Source organism: Elgaria multicarinata, chromosome 13, assembly GCF_023053635.1.
Source record: "Elgaria multicarinata webbii isolate HBS135686 ecotype San Diego chromosome 13, rElgMul1.1.pri, whole genome shotgun sequence".
In the NCBI taxonomy this organism is placed as follows: Eukaryota; Metazoa; Chordata; class Lepidosauria; order Squamata; family Anguidae; genus Elgaria; species Elgaria multicarinata.
This window is the reverse complement of record NC_086183.1, coordinates 31,668,693-31,687,807: the sequence shown is the minus strand read 5'-3', so window position 1 is coordinate 31,687,807 and position 19,115 is coordinate 31,668,693. Positions and strand designations below refer to the sequence as shown.

At 48.3% G+C, this 19,115-nt stretch overlaps 2 protein-coding genes across 3 annotated transcripts in view; both read left to right on the top strand.

Annotated features, from left to right (window-relative positions):
• DMPK (DM1 protein kinase) overlaps positions 1-19,115 on the top strand; it is a 399,930-nt gene that overhangs the window by 207,534 nt on the left and 173,281 nt on the right. The window lies entirely within an intron of this gene.
• Positions 1-19,115, top strand: part of NOVA2 (NOVA alternative splicing regulator 2) — a 37,392-nt gene that overhangs the window by 16,196 nt on the left and 2,081 nt on the right. For both annotated transcript variants that reach the window (XM_063140051.1, XM_063140052.1), the window contains exons 2-3: positions 3,935-4,078; positions 12,559-12,725. In XM_063140051.1, the coding sequence (XP_062996121.1) occupies positions 3,935-4,078; positions 12,559-12,725 (311 nt within the window). The remainder of the gene's footprint in view (positions 1-3,934; positions 4,079-12,558; positions 12,726-19,115) is intronic.

Here is a 19,115-nt window from a genome sequence, read left to right as displayed (position 1 = left end):
TTTGGCAGGGGCTCCCAGAGTGCAGGACATGGAATAACGGGCTCAAGTTACAGGCTGGACATCAGGAAAACCTTCCTGACTGTTAGAGCAGTATGACAATGGAACCAGTTACCTAGGGAGGTTGTGGGCTCTCCCACACTGGAGGCCTTCAAGAGGCAGCTGGACAGTCATCTGTCAGGGATGCTTTAAGGTGGATTCCTGCATTGAGCAGGGGGTTGGACTCATACTATTCTATGATTTTATGATTCTATGACACCCCCTATCCCAAATTCCCTGTTCCCTGTGAACTTAACTGCAGATTTCCCCATGAATAATATATTGTTCCATGTTGAAATGCAATCAGGCTTGGTTGAAAAAAAGTGAACTCTTGCCCAGCTCCTGGCCATCTCAAGGAGGCTTGTGCAAGAGAACTTCCTGTTGGATTGCACGCCCCCCCCTCCCACCCCCTGCTGGTTAGGGTGGCCACCACTTTTTTTTTCCTGGCAGGCTCTTAAAACAGCTATATGGCAGGCAGGTATCCTCATGGCCCTCTTGATGGTGGGGATAGCTCTACCTGTTGAATTTGGCCAGTGCAGATGGAGTGAGAATTTTGTTTGGTTCGCTTTGGATGAGAACTTACCAAAATTCGCACATTTATTATTATTATTATTATTATTATTATTATTATTATTATTTATTTATTTATTTATATAGCACCATCAATGTACATTTCCTTACAATCTGGACAGAAAGAACTTGATATTTTGAAAAAGTGAATGTGGGAGAAACTGAAAGGGACAGGTTGCTCTGTCCCTAAGTTTGAGTGCCGTGTGTTCATTCCTAGAGGTGGGAATCCTAATTTGGATTCTTTTCCTCAGCCAGTTCTGGCTCCAGGTTTTGGAGGGGCCCTGGGCAAGACAACCCTCAATGGCCTCCCTCCCTCAGTGAGTCTAGAATCATAGAATCATAGAATAGCAGAGTTGGAAGGGGCCTACAAGGCCATCGAGTCCAACCCCCTGCTCAATGCAGCAATCCACCCTAAAGCACCCCTGACAGATGGTTGTCCAGCTGCCTCTTGAAGGCCTCTAGTGTGGGAGCGCCCACCACCTCCCTACATCATGGTTCCATTGTCGTACTGCTCTAACAGTCAGGAAGTTTTTCCTGATGTCCAGCTGGAATGTGGCTTCCTGTCACTTGAGCCCGTTATTCTACTTTCTCACCACCATGGTCATCAGCTGCGCTTGCTCCTCATCCTCTTCCTCATCCGTGGCTTGTCTGCCAGGCAGAGAGCCAGTGAGCACGTAGGGAATGTCCTGCTCCTTCTCACTGCCACTGTCGTCTGGGCCAGTGCGACAGGCAGGTTAACAAGTAGGTCCCAATGGTGAAGAAGAGCAGCGATTCCAAAGGGCGGAGTAGGCCAGAAATGGACCTGAACGCATAGGCATATATACACACCTTGGAATATGCCTGGAATGCCAGACGGAACGTTATCTGCCTGTTTGGGTCTTTCTGCCATGGCATCCAGAGAGATCTGTTTTCATCAGTTGAGGGTTTTGATTTAGTAGCCGGGGAGGGAGGGGGGCTTTGCAATCTGGACACAACAGCGGGCCCACATTGCTTATCACAAGGTTTCTCTCCCGCTCTGGCATTATCATCTTCCTCAGCATGGGACCGAAAGCATAAGTAGGTCAGGTCTGTGTCTCGGGTGAGCACAACCCCTCTGCCAGGGCCAGATAAAAATAGGTGCTCCCACATGAAAGAGAGGGGGTGGCTTATTATAGCTGGGTAGGAAGTTAAGTTGTTCTCTCGTGCTGTCGTGTTGCTGGCCATCACACCACCCCATTCAGAGGTATGGAGAACTTCAAGCGGCATCTGATTTCTGGTCAAGATGGGTCCGGTTTTTCAGGGGTGGAGCGGAGGTGGGGCAGAACGGACTTTGGACTGGAAGATCATTTAACCCAGAATTCTGCTTCCAACAGTGGACATTAGTGTAGGCTGGTGACTCCGACGCCAGAGGGGTGGTGAATCTGCTCTGGGTTTCAGTCAGAACCAGTCGGAATTCCAAAGGAGCTATCCGAGGCAGACAGCCGGGTGCCTCTGGAAACACACAACAAAGGCACGGGGGTGAAGAGCATTCTCTATGGTTTGTTCCCAGGGTTCTGACTCTCTAAGCCAGCCTTCCTCAACCTGGGGCGCTCCAGATGTGTTGGACTGCATCTCCCAGAGGCTGGGGCATTCTGGGAGTTGTAGTCCAACACATCTGGAGTGCCCCAGGTTGAGGAAGGCTGCTCTAAGCTCTCCTGCCTCTGAAGATGGCGTTTGATGCCACTGTGACATCAGGATGTATGTATGTACGCGCACGGTGAGGTGGAAGGATTTCCCCCAACTATATCCAAATATCCACCATCAGGCTACCGAATCCGTGCAAAACTCAGTCTAAAAATAAACGTTTAAGTAGAGCAATTGGGACTTCTAGGTGAGCGAGCTCTTATCAAATCTTCTGGCGTGAGTCTCATATAAAAAAACATAGCCACATGTTTGGTGGGTTTTTTTAAAAAAAGAAGAAGAAGAAGAAGCTTTCGTTCTGAATAGACGAGGAAAGCAACAATAGCTCATGGCAGGTTTTATTAAATTGTGGCGAGGCTGCTCCAGACCTGCAACTAGAGAAGCGCCTCCTTCCCAGCGCACCGGCAGCTTGGCGAAGCAGCAGGAAGGACGCTGAGGTCCCAGCCGCCACACTTTCTTTATCATATTGAGCGTGCGCAAATATGCACAGCGGCACATTTGCGCAGTATCGTAAGAAAACGTGAGCTGGGACTGGGGGGGGGTGTTGGGAAGCCACCGAAAAGCAGCAGAAGAGGGGAAATGAAGGCGCCTGAGTGGCTAGGGTGGTGCTGGGCTCCGTAGCCTGATGTGGCTAGTGAAAGCACTCACAGAAGAGTAGGAGGTGCCGGTGGTCCTGGTTTTAGCGCCATCAGAGGGGAGGCAACAGAGGGGAAGAAGGAAACCAAGGGGAGAAAAATATGTCTTCAGTTCAGTTCCATGTAACTTCTCTTGAGATGCTTCCAGATGGAGAGCTCCCAGCGCTACCCATCAGAAGACGTGCAGTTTTAAAAATTGCAGGAGTGCGTTCTTAGATCTGTGCACTGCCTCTAGCTTGACACTCATTGATGTTTTGGTTTTACGTGTTGAGGTTTTTTATGTTATGTTTTACTGCGATGTTGTATTTTATAGTTTTACCTCCCAGAGAGTTTCAGGAAAAGAAATATAATAAACAAACAAATCAGTTTCATCTTTCCCTGATCAAAAGCTCAGATTGGGTACATCCAGGGCCTTGCAGGAGCCAGGAGACCGCAGTGCGGGCTGATGCGTTCTCGTGGGTTTGGGGGAAGGCATGAGGTTGGGTTACCTGTAGTGACGCCCTGTCCATAACAGCACTGGGGGAAAGCTCACCTGTGCTGGATTCCAGCTGCATCATTCTGCCACTTCTTGACCCTTTTTCACTGCTGTGCCAAAAGCTGATCTACGCTGAATCTTGCGCAGACTACGTGATTCTTATTATGAGTTGATGTGCCTGGAATTTGACATGGGTTGGCTTTTCCCCCCATATGAGCATGGCTTGCAATGTTGGGCCGGCCCTGCCATTAAGCAGAGTGAACGAGTCGCCTCACGCCACAAGGTGTTGGAGGAGAGACCTGTGTGCCGTGCGGCCTCCTCTGTGCTCCCCAAGTTATCCTGCTGTCTTCAGGTGGCGTGGAGGACGCTCTCCCATCATGAGTGTGGAAGCCAGAGTCCAGTCGGTTTTTGTAGATGGAATGTGAGGAGGCCCCGTCTTGTTCTTCATCTCAGGCTGCAAAACGTCTTGTGCCGTCTCAATGGTGATGGCCGTGGCTTTCACATGGGCTAGGATCAGGGTGATGCCTCATGAGGCCTGTTTCTGTTCTCTCTCTTGCAGAGGATGGCGAGTACTTCCTCAAGGTCCTGATTCCCAGCTATGCTGCCGGATCCATCATTGGCAAAGGAGGCCAAACCATTGTCCAGTTGCAGAAGGAAACCGGGGCCACGATCAAACTCTCCAAGTCCAAGGATTTCTACCCAGGTTAGTGGGGGCAGTTAAGAGGGAAGGTCAGTGTTTCCGCAGCAAAGGTGATGAGCGGAAAAGGGTGGAGGACTCCAGCTGGCAGGTAATCATACACCCCTTCCTCCAGGCACTCACCAGGAGCTGGTTCATACATGTCTGTGCATCACATGATGACCAGCGGCTGAATGTGACTCAGACCATGATACAGAAGCTGGTGTTAGCTGTGGTACAACTCATATCTACTAATTGTCACTTCAGGGCAAGTTATCGAGTGATGAAGATGCATGTGTGAACCAGCTCTGCAGAGAGGGGTGGGGTTTACCAAGATGTCTTAATGGATTGATATTTGGTGGCTGAGGTGAAGGTTGTAGTGGATGTGAAGAGAATAGGCCTTTTACGCCATTTGACCATTAGCCGCCCGGAGGCCCAGTATTGGGAAAACGTGGGATACAAAGAAATGTAATCATCATTATCATAATTGTGAGTTATGCAAACCTATAAGTAGGTTGGCCACTTCTGAGTCGCCAGAAAAAGAGGAAAACAGAGGATTTGCATAAAATTGGCCTGTGCTGATCTATATGTACGGACACAAGTTTAGAAATGGTTATTGTAATTTAAATAGAAGTGCCATACATCTCACCCTGCTGGGGAAGTCTATGGTCAGGTGTGCCCACCTGTTCAGTCCAAGTGCTAACTGTGGATGGATAATGATTCTGATGGTTCTTGATCTTTAAACTGGAATTGGACAGGGCCACTTTTCCAATAGAGTACGGTCCCGTGTGAAAGAGGACACATAGCCACCCTACGCTGTAAGTGACGTGGCTCAAACCCACGGGATGCGGCAGGTTATAAATCCAGTTAAAAAGGACACCCGCTCCTCTCCTTTCCTCAACTCCTGGCTTCCTTTCCCACTGGCCTCAGCCTTCTCTATCCATCTTTCTCTTAGATCTGTGATTCTCAGCCTACTGCGTAATCTCTTCCCCCACCCCACCCCCAAGTCTGACACCCACCCCCCAAGTCTGAGCTCCTTGGCCCTTAGCTTCTGGGCCTCTCTGGGCCACCCCTCTTAATCGAACCCTCACAGAACCTGAGCCGTTTGAATTCGAATCGGGATCTGGCGCAGGGACGATGCCGCGCAGCTTGTAGAGTGCACGGACAGAGGGCCATTGTCAACAGTGCCGTCCTCAGGTCAGGCCGTGGGGCTGAGGGGCCCGCCGTAGAGAGCCCCCTGGCTCTCCGTAATCCCAGCTGTGATTGAAGGGCAGACAAAAGCCCTGATGGGGCAGCCACAGCTAAGCGGCTTTGCCTTCCACATCCTCCGCGCTTGATTGCGGGATTACGGGCTGGGCCAGCAAATCCTCGCCAGTGCAAAATGATTTGGAGGTGGGGGGGGGAGTTTTGCAGGGATGGGAAAGAGAAAGAAGGGAGAAATAGGCCTGGGTCGTGTTGCCATGGCAACGGGGAGCAGGTGCCTTGTTTGTGGCTTCCGGGAAGGACCCCCCCTCCCCTCCCCTCCCCTTCTCCTCCAAGGGAAAGGAAGCCCTTTGTATGAATGGCGGTGGTGGAAATGCAGTCAGCGTGGCAGCCTGCCTCGTGCCTTTCTGGCGAGGGAGGCAGGCGGAGGGCTAAACGCCATGCTACGTGAAATATGGAGTGGGCACCTGGTCCTCACTGTAAACATGCGGGGCTCAGATCCAGGTCAGGGCCATCAAGGTTTAAACCTCCCCACCCAGCCACTTTCCTTTGCTAAATCCACCCACCGGCCCACCCCGGCTTTGCATGGGATTGAGAAAAAGGGTGGGGGGAAGCCTCCATTGGTGCCAGTGGTTTCTTGTCACTGACTGCATTTTAGGTCGCATAGGCTAAATCACCACCTTGTATTCTGCGTGAATTAATCCCAGTATAACTACCACTTCCTTGGTCCTATCCTTGAGATCGGGCAGCAGAATCTGTTTCCCCGTGGTGCACACTGCCAGGTGGGTCCAGTGAAGAGGCTCCGTCCCACACAGTGCCAAGGCTTCCTTTGAGATGGCATTTTCATCCTCTGTTTTGAACGTGAAGGCACGGTTCTGCAACGTGCGACAGAATGGAAGCACCGCTGAGCATGTGCAGAGTGAACACAGTCAACACAGCCAGCAGATCTGAGACAAGGGGGCACCGTTCATGGCCTCAGCCCCTGTTTTTAGAAATTAAGCAGTGTGTGTGCCTCAGAGATGCTCTTCTTTATCCACACTTGGGAAATGCAAGTCTAAGCATTGAACAGAGCCGTCAAAGATGGCAACTCAATCCTGTGTGTGTTGATACCCAGAAGTAAGGCTGACTGAGTTCAGTGAGGCTTCCTCTCAAGTAAGTGTGATTAAGGTCGCTGTTTTAGAGAATCTGGTGTGTGTCTGTGTGTGTGTGCAGGACTCCTGGGTTCGAGCCAGGCCAGATCAGGGGAGGGTTTACGGTGCAGCTGGAAGCAGAAATGAAGCCGTATCTCAAGGGGGTTCAGGTTCTAATGCATTGTTTCCCCATGGTCCCTTGAGATTTGGAGTCACGTCCTTTTTTAAAGCCCAGGCCCCTGATGTCTGGGGAGGGGGGGGGAGCTGTCCCAAATCCGTGAATGCCCCAGGGTTTACACACAGAGCAATGAGAGCAGCACTATGCCTTTGTACACTCTGCAACTGCAGACTTTGAAGGGAGGGGGGCAGCATTAAAGGAAACAGGAAATGCTGCCTGGGCTGACCGGCTAGGGAAACAGATTCAATGGCAGGAAATACTCCTTCTGATAAGGTGGCCAGAGGGACACAGGCTGGGACTCCATGCTCCAGCAAGGCTGTGTGTGTCCCTTATCCAGATTTGGGAGCTTCTGCCTGATTTTCCAACCCTTCTTCAAAGGAGCCAACTATCCACCAGGAAGGACAGCAGGAGGCGAAGGGGCAGCACCCTGCTTAATGAGAGAGTGCAGACACAGGAATTAGTTACAATTGGGAGGAGGTAGATTCTGCCACTGACCCCTGGGAAATGTATTCTAGGAGGGGCAGCAAGGAGACTCAGTGACCAAGTGGAGAGGAAGCACAAATGGAAGTGGTGTGTGTGTGTGTGTGTGATCCCTGTTGCACCCTGTAAAAACATAGGAACAATTGACAGGCTTGCCTGTTGGAAAACTAAGAGGAAAAGCCGAAGATAAACTCATACTCGGGGAATGCCAGGGAGTTTCTAGTACAGACTTGCAAATAAGATCGCAGAAGTTACCAGTCCTCAAAAAGGTTAATTAGCCCATCTACTCATACATAGCTGTAAGGGCCAAGTTACAGGTTATGTTAAACATACCTTTTAAAAAGCAAGCTGACTGCTTTTATTGTGAGGGGAAAGCAGTCAAGCAACTCAGGCGGGGTGGGGGTGGGGAGCATGGGATTTGGGGCAGGAAGTCCGTGCGGGCCCTCAGTGTGGATCATGGAAATGAACAATTGCATTTCCTTCGAAGTAAAAGTGGCTAGCGTAAGCAATCTTTTCTTTCTTTCTTTTTAAAGAATCATTTTGGCCCTAGGTCATTTGGCAGGGGGGATACCTCGACACTCTGAAAAGGAGTTTGTGGTGGGGGTCTGAGGAGAACCAGCTTCCTTCCAGACAGTTTACAAAAAATGTTCAGAGCCAACTCTCGTTCACCATGGGGGAGTGATTATTTGCAAAGCTGTCCTAGATTTACAGTATTGCTTTATAATAATGATTAGTGATATTTTTACCATTTTATTAAATTTTTGTGAACTGCCCAGAGAGCTTCGACTATTGGGTGGTATAAAAATGCAATAATAAATGAATAAATAATAAAAAAGAAACTTTGTGATCTTACAGACATTTCTGTGCAGTGGGCGGGACTGGGAGAGAAGGTATGAATGAATGAAGGCCACTCCCCCTTTCTCTGGCTCCACCCCTTTCCCCTACCACCAGTCATTGGCTGTTTTCCTGGCTTTTGTGTATTTTCCACCACCACCCCTTCTAAAAGGTTGAAATGCCTCTAAGTCAATAGGAGCTTTAGAGAGCAATCCTATGGTCCTTGGGTGAGCGTCCCGGGACCCACAGAATGGCTTCCCCCCTCCGGAATTGGAGGCAGTGCTCGGACCTTGGAAGGGGGAATCAGAGATCCATTCTTGCCGACCCCCAAACTCTCGCAGCCAGAGTGGAAAGAACTGCTCTAGCTGCCTCTCCAACGCCGTCGACCTCAGAGAGGGGAAAAGGGGGCGGTTCCCTGGGGAGAGAGGGGAGGAGACCAGAGAGGCCAGGATACAATTTATCCTGAGACTCCTCCAAGTGCCTTCCCTCACCCCTGCAAAAGCGCCCTCGCTAGAAGGACTAAAAAACTCAAAGATCAGAGGACAGGGAGGCAAGGAACTCCTGCCCTGTTGGCTCCAGCTCATCAGGGCATAGGAATCTCAGAAACCTCTGCATTTGGAGGCTCCCAGGCAGCAAGGGTGCAATGCTATTGCACCTTCGCTGCTCGAAAGCCTGCAAACTCAGAGGTTTCTGAGCTTCCTGTGCCCTGGCAGGCTGAAGCTGCCACCCTATGTATTGCGCCCTTAATCTAAATTCTGCTGGTATGTTTGGTATTTTTGGTCCTATTCCCTTTGCCCCATTCACCACTGGAATGTGTGCTCCGAGAGTGTCTCTGAAACAGAATTTGTCCCGCAGGCTGAAAGAGGTTCAACACCTCTAGTCTATGGGATGTTGTCTAAGATGTCTGCTGTTTTGGGGGGTGGCTTGATGAGGGTTGTCATTAAAGATGGCCGTTTGTGGTGAGGGCTGAGCTGTGCAGGTGTCTTAGTTGGCATTGTGTAGTATGGGAAAAGGAGCATTTGCTGGAGATGTTGAAATCGTGTGGGTTGATTTTTTAAGGGTCACTATGACCTGAGCCACAAACTAGGCAAAGCCTGTATCTCCATCTCACCCCATCGCAATGAGGATAATAATATTGGCCTGCCTTGCAGGGCTGTTATAAGGACCACTGAGAAAATGTATGTTGTGCATTACGTTGAATATTTGAAACATAGCATCATGGCTATTATTATCAGTGTTTAAAGTGAGGGGTGCTTTGATGGAGAGGCTCCCTTCCTGTATTCCCAGGTGTGCAGGAATTAATTGCGGTTCCAAAAGTGGCATGGGGAAGGCACTTTGCATGTGCTCAGAGACACTCTTATCCCCGTGGTTACATGTCCTGGGATTGAGCCTTAGCTTTTCAAAAGAAAAGAAAAAAAGATTCTGGGGCTCCGTCCTGAATGTTCGCTTCTTCTTTTTTTACCCCTTCTTCCGCACAGATCAGTGCAAGCTGCTTTCTCACAAGTGCCACCATTGTTAGCAGGGAGGTGACAGTGGAGACCCCCCACCCACCTACCCAAGCTCCCACCCTTCCTCTCTGTAATGGGTGTTTCGCTCCTGTGGGCAAGTGGGGGGGGTTGCCCACCCCACCTTTGTCCTGTTGCCCAGGTGATGGTCTCTTGCCCTTCCCCCACCATGCGCATTCCTCCTTTCACAGATGGGGGGGTGCCAGTTGCCGTGACGACGGGCCCTTGAGGCCTGTGGCCAGGAATGGCGAGGTGGCAGTGGGGAGAAGGCCGCTGTGGGTTGCCATGGCAACTCGGTGGCAGAGATGTATTGTTGAGGCAGCAGCTGAGGCGAAGGCAGGGAGGAAAAGATGCAGGGCCCGGCGTGGAAGGGGGGGGTGTCATTGGGGCATGGAAGCCCTCAGCCTGCTGGTCTCCATGGCGCCGCCTTTGCTGCCTACTCAGGTGGCCCAAACCTTTCCATTTCACCTCCTTGCAGGCTGACACCCTCCGCTCCTCACCAGCTTCTTCTCATCCTTGTTTATTCCTGGCTCACTTGTGCTCCTCAGCGGATGAAATAAACGGCAGGGATTCTGCATTTTTCTTCTCATACTCGTTTATTCCTGGCTCACTTGTTCTCCTCGGTAGATGCAATAAAAGACAGGGATCTTGCTTGTGTGGGTTTTTGGTGTTTTTTTTTTTTTTTAAATAGCTGTCTAGAACCGTGGGGGGCATTTGTATTCATCTTTTTTATAAAATATGGTGGACAGTGAGGCTTTCTAAGAGCCAGCTAGGAAGAAAACATTGCTTCTGGACTTTTGCATCAAGCTGGTGCCACATCCCAGGTGGCTACTGGATACCTGGAAGGTGGGATTCTGACAGGTGCAGCCTATTCTCTAACCCACACCTGCCAAACTTCTGTCTGCACAACTGGACTCTTTGCACACTTGCCCCCCTTTCTTTCACATACTTCACATTCTCCTTGTTCACAACACACACATACATACACACACACACACACACACACACACTTTTACATCCTTGACCCCTTTTTCTGCTCTGGGTTGTTTTCCACCTGGTCTGACCACATTTCCCCCCGCAATGTTTCAAAGGTGCAATACATGGCAATCTTGAATAGTGATTGGCAAAGACACTGCAGGTCTATTAATTATGCTTTCAGATACTAGAATGCTCTCCGGACATTACAGAAAACATGTAGTTCTGTCCCAGTAGAAACGTAAGGAGGGCTGGCTCTACCATAACGCAGAATGAGGTGGCTGCCTCAGGTTGCATATTCTGGTCACTATCCTTGAGTGCTTATTATTAACGGGCGTTACACCTCCCCGTAGTGTTTTTTGTCAGCACACATATATTGCTGAACCTGTGGAGAGGTGCCACGTGCATAGAGACGTGTCAAACATGTCACACCCACAAGGTGGTTTTGTCAGTGCAAGCCAGCCGGTTGGGGTGGGTGGCAATTTTTTGCCCGGCCTCAATGGAGTCCCCAGCATGTTATTTTCCCACCCCTGGGATTAAATGGCCGCCATTTTCCAATAGAGGAGAAAATGAAGCAATACATTGGAGGATAGTATGGATGTGTGTGGGGCACATCCCCTCATGACACGTTTTCCACCCGCCAAATGAGTCCCAGAATCCAGCCCACTGATATTCTCCAAAAAAGCACTGAGAACAGAGCTTGCCCTTATCTGCATAACCTCAACCTATGTTCTGGAGCATTTACTTATGATAATTTGGCCACTGCAATATCGTCACTCCCTCTAATAGCAAACTCAGCTGGTGCGTGCTGACAGGATTTTACTCAAAACGGGGCCACCGAGAGTCAAACTAGATTTGTCATTTGACTACATTTTATTTAACTAGGGTGACCATATGAAAAGGAGGACAGGGCTCCTGTATCTTTAACAGTTGTATTGAAAAGGAAATTTCAGTAGGTGTCATTTGTATATATGGGGAACCTGGTGAAATTTCCTCTTCATCACAACAGTTAAAGCTGCGGGTGCCCTGCCCTCTTTTAAATCTGGTCACTCTAGTATAGCTCCTGCAGCTTTAACTGTTGTGATGAAGAGGGAATTCCACCAGGTTCTCCATATCTACAAATGACACCTGCTGAAATTCCCTTTCCTATGCAACTGTAAAAGATACAGGAGCCCTGTCCTCCTTTTCATATGGTCACCCTAATTTAACCAATAACTCGCATGGTGGGGCTGGGGTGTGTGAGAGCCAGATCAGGAAATTGGCAAGGGGTGAGAGGGGGCGTGTTTGGCCGTTTCCCCCTACCATAGGCCCTGCTATTTGAAAGGGGAGGAAAACTCACGGTGATAGCTTTTTTTCCCTATTGCAAGTAGTAAGCACCCAGGTGTGGAGGTGAGTGGGTGATGTTCAATTGGGACTGTGATACACACACACAGCGTTAAAGCATTTCTAATGTTTGAAGTACGTTACAATTACAGTGAATCCTCATGCACTCTGGGTTCCTGCTCCCATTTGTTTTTCAGGGTGCCTTTGTTTGCATGCTAATTGGAGAGACCAAAGCTCCATGTTAGGGCACATGCTTTGCATGCAGAAAGTCCTGGACTCCATCCACCACATCTTCAAGTAAAAGGATCAGATAGCAGGAGATGGGAAAGTCCTTCCTTTGCCTGAGACCCTGGAGAGCTGCTGCCAATCACAGTAGACAGCGACGCGGTTCACATGATCGCTGGAAGCTACGGTGGTGGGTTGTGGTGCATGCCAGCAGCCATTTTGAATATTCAAGCTGTGGTGGGCAGTAGCTACGGCTTATAATGTCCAAACCTGCCAACAGTGGGTTGTTGGTGTGGTTAACAAGCCACCCACAACCCTAAAACATACAACCCTTGCTGGGTAAGCCATGGCGACTGGCTGCATGGCTTGAATATTCAAAATGGCCGCTGGCACGAGCTGGAACCCATAATGGCTTAAATAAACCACAGTGGGTTGCGGCGATTGTGCAAAGCAGTTGAATACTGAGCTTTATGGACAAATAATCTGATCTAGTATGCGGCAGGATCCTGTTCCTAACTTGGTGCCATTGTTTTGCACTGAAGTGTCTTCTCCTTCCTCACCTGTCCATCTTCTTCCCCAAACTGTCACCAGGAGCTCCTCCCATGGTGCCGTCAGTCCCATTTTCAACATGCCCAATTGTTTTGCCCCATACAGGGACCACGGAACGTGTGTGTCTCGTTCAAGGCACAGCAGAAGCCCTCAACGCCGTCCACAACTTCATTGCGGAGAAGGTCCGAGAGATCCCCCAGTCTGTGGTGAAGCCGGAGTCCGTCAACATCCTGCAGCCCCAGACAACCATGAACCCTGACCGAGCCAAGCAGGTGAATGACCTCGCAAACAAAACATCTCATACTTGCAGGACTTCGGGTTATTTGGGAGGAGGTGTTGTGGAGTGCCTCTCAAGAGAAAGTTAAAAAGGAAGTTCTGCTGGATTGGACCAACAGCCAGCCAAGACTTCTCCGCCTAGGCCTTCCAGATGAGTTAGACTACATCTTCCATCATCCCCAGCCATTGCTGGGAATGATGAGAGCTGCAGTCCAATACATCTAGAAGGCACCAAGTTGGGGAACGATGCCTCTAGCCCAACATCTTTCTTTCTTATTTATTTATTTATTACATTTTTATACTGCCCAATAGCTGAGGCTCTCTGGGCAGTTCACAATTAAAAGGAGGTACCCCCCTGTTATTTGTCCCCAACTCCTGATATTGAGTGAGATAGACTGCTTCTGAACATGGAAGTTCGACTTCAGCTGTATATGAAATAGCCATTTGATAAACCTAGCCCCCGTGAGCTCGTCTGAACCTTGCTCTGTGGTTGATGATTAAATAAAACAAAATATTGGAAGGTTTGAAATGGTAGCAAAGGGCTTTCTCTCTGAGCACACCAGGCCTGAAATGACATTTGATTTCAAATTTTGTCAGCTTCTCCGAATTAAATTTTTAAAATGTTGGACATTTTAACATTTGGATTTTAAATTCCTGTTCTGAAGGGCACCGCTTAAAATACCATTTCTTAATTCTGGTACATTAAAAATGTCAGGCGATTATGTTTCTGCGTTGAATTTTAGGGTGGATTAATTGACTTTGCCCAAGGAAAGACAAGAACAAAAAAAGATTAACAATTTAAAAACAAAAATTGACATCGTCATATTTTTAAAACAATGAGAACGCTAATAAAAAATGCCAGTCACATGCAGAAAAATTGGGTCTCTAATTTCCCCTGTAGAGCTTTCTCATTATAAGAGAAGGATGGGATAAAAAAGCGGCAGGATTTGTGCGTGTGCGTGTGTGTGTGTGTGTTTGCCCCCCACCCCCTCGGCCCTCTCGAAGTTGGTGTGTGTGGAAGAGGCCGGACTGCAGGTTTTCATTGTCAGTCGGTTGTGCCGTTGCTATGACAACACAAAGGAAAGCCAGCTTTGGGCTGGAAGCGGAAAACAAGGGTGATGGCAGAGCCTCCATCAAGTGTGGGTCAGCAAATGCATATGGCAGAGGGAGTTTACACGGCTGCTAGGATATCAGGGAAATTCCTGCCCCCCAGGCAGCTGAAGAAGTACCTGGGAAGCCACAAAGCAATCCTTGCAACATTTATTTAGGAACATCTGACACCGTCTTATGTTGAATCTGTCTGGTCCAGCCTTCCCCAACCTGGTGCCCCTGCAGTGGAGGCTGGTGGCTCTGATGTCAGTGGAGCGGTGAATCCACTCCGGGGTTTTGTCACAACCATTCAGAGCTCTATGGGAGCTATCCAAGGGGCTGAAGGTGAGGGGATTGCAAGGTGGTGTGACAGCATTTGCCGGCGTAGGCTGGTTCACACCTTGCGTAGCTCCTGAAACCTGGAGCGGATTCACTGCTCCACTGATATCGGAGTCACCAGCCCCCACTGCTGCCATGGTAGAACATCGTTTCCTATGTGCCTATGAGGGGGAAGGAGAAAGGCTGGGAAGTAAAAAGCCGGGAGGCATGTGTCCAAAGGGCATCCCGGCAAGGTTAATGCTTATTTTACGAGAGGCTAATTTTAGTACTAAAATAACCAGAAATGGGACGCAAATTGGGACAAGCCACCTAAGGTGCTCACGAGTTAAATCGGCCCTGTGGGCCTACCTCCTTCCCGCAAGAAAGGCTGCTCATAGGCAGCGCAGTGGTGCACAAACTTTGCCTGGCCCTGGTAGCCGACCCCAAATTAGCGGCAGCCAAGACACTGTGACTCCCTCCCCCCCCCCCGAGAGGTGGTATAGAATCATAGAATAGCAGAGTTGGAAGGGGCCTCTAAGGCCACCGAGTCCAACCTCCCACTCAATGCAGGAATCTGCCTTAAAGCATCCCTGACAGATGTCCATCCAGCTGCCTCTTGAAGGACTCCAGTCTAGGAGAGCCCACCACCTCCCTAGGTCATTGGTTCCTTGGTCTCTTGATCTTGATCTCATGCAGAGCCTCTGTGCTTGGAGATGGGAAAAGGACACGGGATCTTTGCCAACTGGACACAGTGATGCTGACGCTCTTGTCCTTTTTGAGAGAGGGCAAAGCGTTGTCCCTCTTTTAAACTGTGCTTCAGAGGCCGTCAACGTGCCACAGAAACATACAAGCCCCGGCCCTCCTCCGTACCTGGAAGGGTGTTGGTGTTGTAGTGGTCAGAAATAGCCCCAGCAGTTACACTGTATTTCGGGGAAGCACAGTCTAAGTGGCAGGTCAACCTGCCACCTGCCTCTCTGAGTCCAAATTGTGGCCTATTTATTTATTTATTACATTTTTATACCGCCCAATAGCCAAAGCTCTCTGGACGGTTCACAAAAATTAAAACCATAATAAAACAACCAACAGGTTAAAAGCACAAATACAAAATACAGTATAAAAAGCACAACCAGGATAAAACCACGCAGCAAAATTGATATAAGATTAAAATACAGAGTTAAAACAGTAAAATTTAAATTTAAGTTCAAATTAAGTGTTAAAATACTGAGAGAATAAAAAGGTCTTCAGCTGGTGATGAAAGGAGTACAGTGTAGGTGCCAGGCCGACCTCTCTGGGGAGCTCATTCCACAACCGGGGTGCCACAGCGGAGAAAGCCCTCCTCCTAGTGGCCTAGACTTTTGCATTCATCACAGACTCTTGCTGTGGTGAATAAAACTGTGGTTCCCGGCACATGTGGCCTGCGTGCGTCAGGCCGTTCACCTCTTAGGGGCACTCTTTGCCCAAAGGAATGTCCCGGCTGTTGGTTTTCATTCTGACTTTGTTGGGTCCTCCTGCTTGGAGGAGACAGCTAATTCTCAGATTACATGGTTTCTAAAGCTGCGATGCACACCCATTCCGCCAGCTCAGAAGGACTTTCTCTGCTCTCTGCCTTCCCCACTAATCCAGCACCATCGCTGTGGGTTGGATGAGGCCGTGGATTTCAAAGAGTGCCTGTGACTGATTACATAAGAGCATTTCCTTGCTAAATCTGTGTGGCTTTCTCCTTCTCAGTGGTTATATAAAGGCAGGGGGGCAGGGTTGAAGAGACCCCTCCCTCTTCATCTTAGAACCCCTGAAGCCATCTCTCTGGATACCTACTCTTTCTCTCCCTGCCACTTTCCCCCATTCTCCTCCGTTGCTGTCTTTCAACACATTCTGAGAATTGGGTGATAGCGAGTGAAATTTAAGAAGTCAGACAAATGGTTGAACAGGCTCGCAAAAAATCTAGTCCAAACACCCAGCGTTGAAGCAGGCTCTTTCATACACATTTAATCACATTTCTTACCACCACCACCACCACACATATTATCCTGGTATACATCGATTGTGTTGTAAGCAAATCAGTGTGTAGGCAGTACTTCTGTCAAAGCACAGACAAGTCACAAAAGACAGTAGTGCCTCTGGAATTCAGCTGCCTCAGAATCTCCACTTTCATTTTTTTTCAAATAAAAAAGCAAGTTTCTGGCCCTCATGGCTTTAAAATGAAACCAATGACCTAGGGAGGTTGTGGGCTCTCCCACACTAGAGGCATTCAAGAGGCAGCTGGACAACCATCTGTCAGGGATGCTTTGAGGTGGATTTCTGCATTGAGCAGAGGGTTGGACTCGATGGCCTTATAGGCCCCTTCCAGCTCTACTATTCTAGGATTCAGTCTATATTTAGTATAGGTTGATTGGAAGCGGGTAGCAGTGCCTGCAGAAATATCAAAAGCCAGTTGAATTCATAGAATCATAGAATCATAGAATAGCAGAGTTGGAAGGGGCCTACAAGGCCATTGAGTCCAACCCCCTGCTCAATGCAGGAATCCACCCTAAAGCATCCCTGACAGATGGTTGTCCAGCTGCCTCTTGAAGTCCTCGAGTGTGGGAGAGTCCACAACCTCCCTAGGTAACTGATTGCTAGGAAGTGTTTAGGAATTGCTAGGAAGTGTTTAGGAAACATGGTTTCTATGCCCAGCATAGCTTTTTGCCCATACATTTCATTTCATTTCATTTATTACCTTTTTATACCACCCCATAGCTGAAGCGTCTCTGGTGTACAAAAAATTAAAAACCATTAAAAACACATTATCCGAAATGCAAAAAGAAAGGCATTTACATAAAACCACAGACAACATATCTCTAAAAACAATTTGTTAAACCGTCAGCCGAGACGATCCAAGAACTAAATTATAAGCTCAATTTATGCTGCTGCCAAATGCCTGAGAGAAGTAGGCAGTTTTAATATCTTTTCGGAGCTGAATCAACTATGTAAAATAGGAGAAATCACGCAAATGTGCTTCAGTTGCATAATTTATACAGGCTGCAGAATTCAGCTTCCTTGGAACAGAATGTTGATTTCCCCCACCCCACCCCACTCCTCCTTTCTTAGCACAGGGCCTATATGGCCCTGGCTATAAGCAGAGTAGACCTAGACTTATCTATTGTGTCTGTTATGTGTGCAGGCATACTTCAATTTCCGCATGGCTAGGAGCGGCAGCAGCCAAAAAGCAGGCTTTCATTTTGAGACAGCAACCCCAGTTCAGAAGAGTACTGGGAAACCATCAGCAAACTAGGACCGTCCTAAGTTGACTCTTTTGGGAATTACCTTGAACCCTCACTGGCTGTGCCCATTCTTTATGAACTGTTGGGTTCGAGGGGTGGGGTGGGGGAACACATGACCCCAGCCTCCAGGTCCAGCTTTCCTGAGCCAAGAGGAAGGCAAGGAGGGTGCTATCCGTGGTGCTGAAAGACTCCCTCCAGAGTGTTGTTTGTACTAGACCAGAAGCGTTGGGTCTAAGGTAACAGGGGGAAAGAGAAGGAATTCGTAGCAGGGCATCTCTAGAAAGGAATAGCAAACCATAAACAGCAATGGACCCTCCATTGTTTATGGCCAAATAAATCCTCCCCCCACCCTTACCTTTCCAGAATATATCTCCACAACGATAAGGGCTAAAACTTGGTGTAATTTTTTTTTTTTTTAATCATGGAAAATAAGTTGCCCAGAATTCCCTTGGAAGATCTTTCTTAATTCTCCAGACCTTTACGCCCATCTTGGGCACCCCGGGAAGTCAAAAGGGTCTCACAAGAACGTAGCATGCTACTGCTGATTATTTCCTGTAGGGTCATGGTCTGCAGCATCTAGAGCTAAGAAAAGGCAAGGGTGACTCTTACTCCAGATACCAAATTGAAAAGCCTACTTGGGTGGCAGAGTCATGATACATGTGGAGAGTCGCTCTTGTCTCCACTTCTCTATAGTACGAGCCCTCTGATACCTCCAGTATGATAGGGAACATGGGTGGGAGGGTGCCGTTGCACCCGTGTCCTGCTTGTGGGTCCCCGGTCGACAGCTGTCTGGCCACTGTGTGAACAGAGTCCTGGACTAGATGGACCCTTGGTCTGATTCAGCATGGCTCCTCTTATGTATCTGGTACTGGTTGCCACCCAAAGTGACCACATTTCAGTTAGACCACATCAGGATTAGGACTAGGTGATACAGCTCGGGGGGGGGGGGGACCAGGTCGTGTGTGGCTTTTCCAGAACATTTTGAATTGGGGGTGTGTTTCTAGAAAATGTTCTGCTTGCCTCTACATTCATTGTGATCTGATCTAGCATATTTGATATATATTTACTAAATGAAAAAAGCTATACCATTTTAGGATTGCATGCTTTATAAGTATCTCAAAAGTTCTTCTACTACGTTAAAGTAATTGAATTGAAGTATTTGGTTAGGAGGGTGGGGTAAATCAATAACTCATGCTTAATATAGTTTAAATGCTGTATGTACACAAATTCAAAGCCTTGGAGATTACTTTTTATACTTGTATATATTTTAAAACATGATAAAGCGATAGGATACTTTTCCCTTACATTGTTTATACTTTAAGAAAAAAATAAAATAAAGGCACTGGGGAAGTATTAATGTTTCCAAAAGAGCTGTGAGCAATATCTGTGCATGATGCTTTGGGGCAGTCACCTGCAAAGGTTAATCGCAATGATTAAACTGCTCATTATGCCTGGTAGTGTACCCATTCATTGTGTTTCTAATTAGTTTTGTTCAAAGACCCAATGCATTTTTAGAAATGGAAAAATGCCCATGGAAAATACTATTGTGGCCAAATTCTGTGCCCCACATCACTGTGAGATCCACTCCCCATAAGAAAGCATTTATCCCTGTGATTTAATAGCCAGACCTAGTCCCTCTGACATTCAGCAAAGATCGCCAGCCTGGTATAGTGGTTAGAGTGTTGGACTGGGATTTGGAAAGTTTGGGGTCTGGTCTCC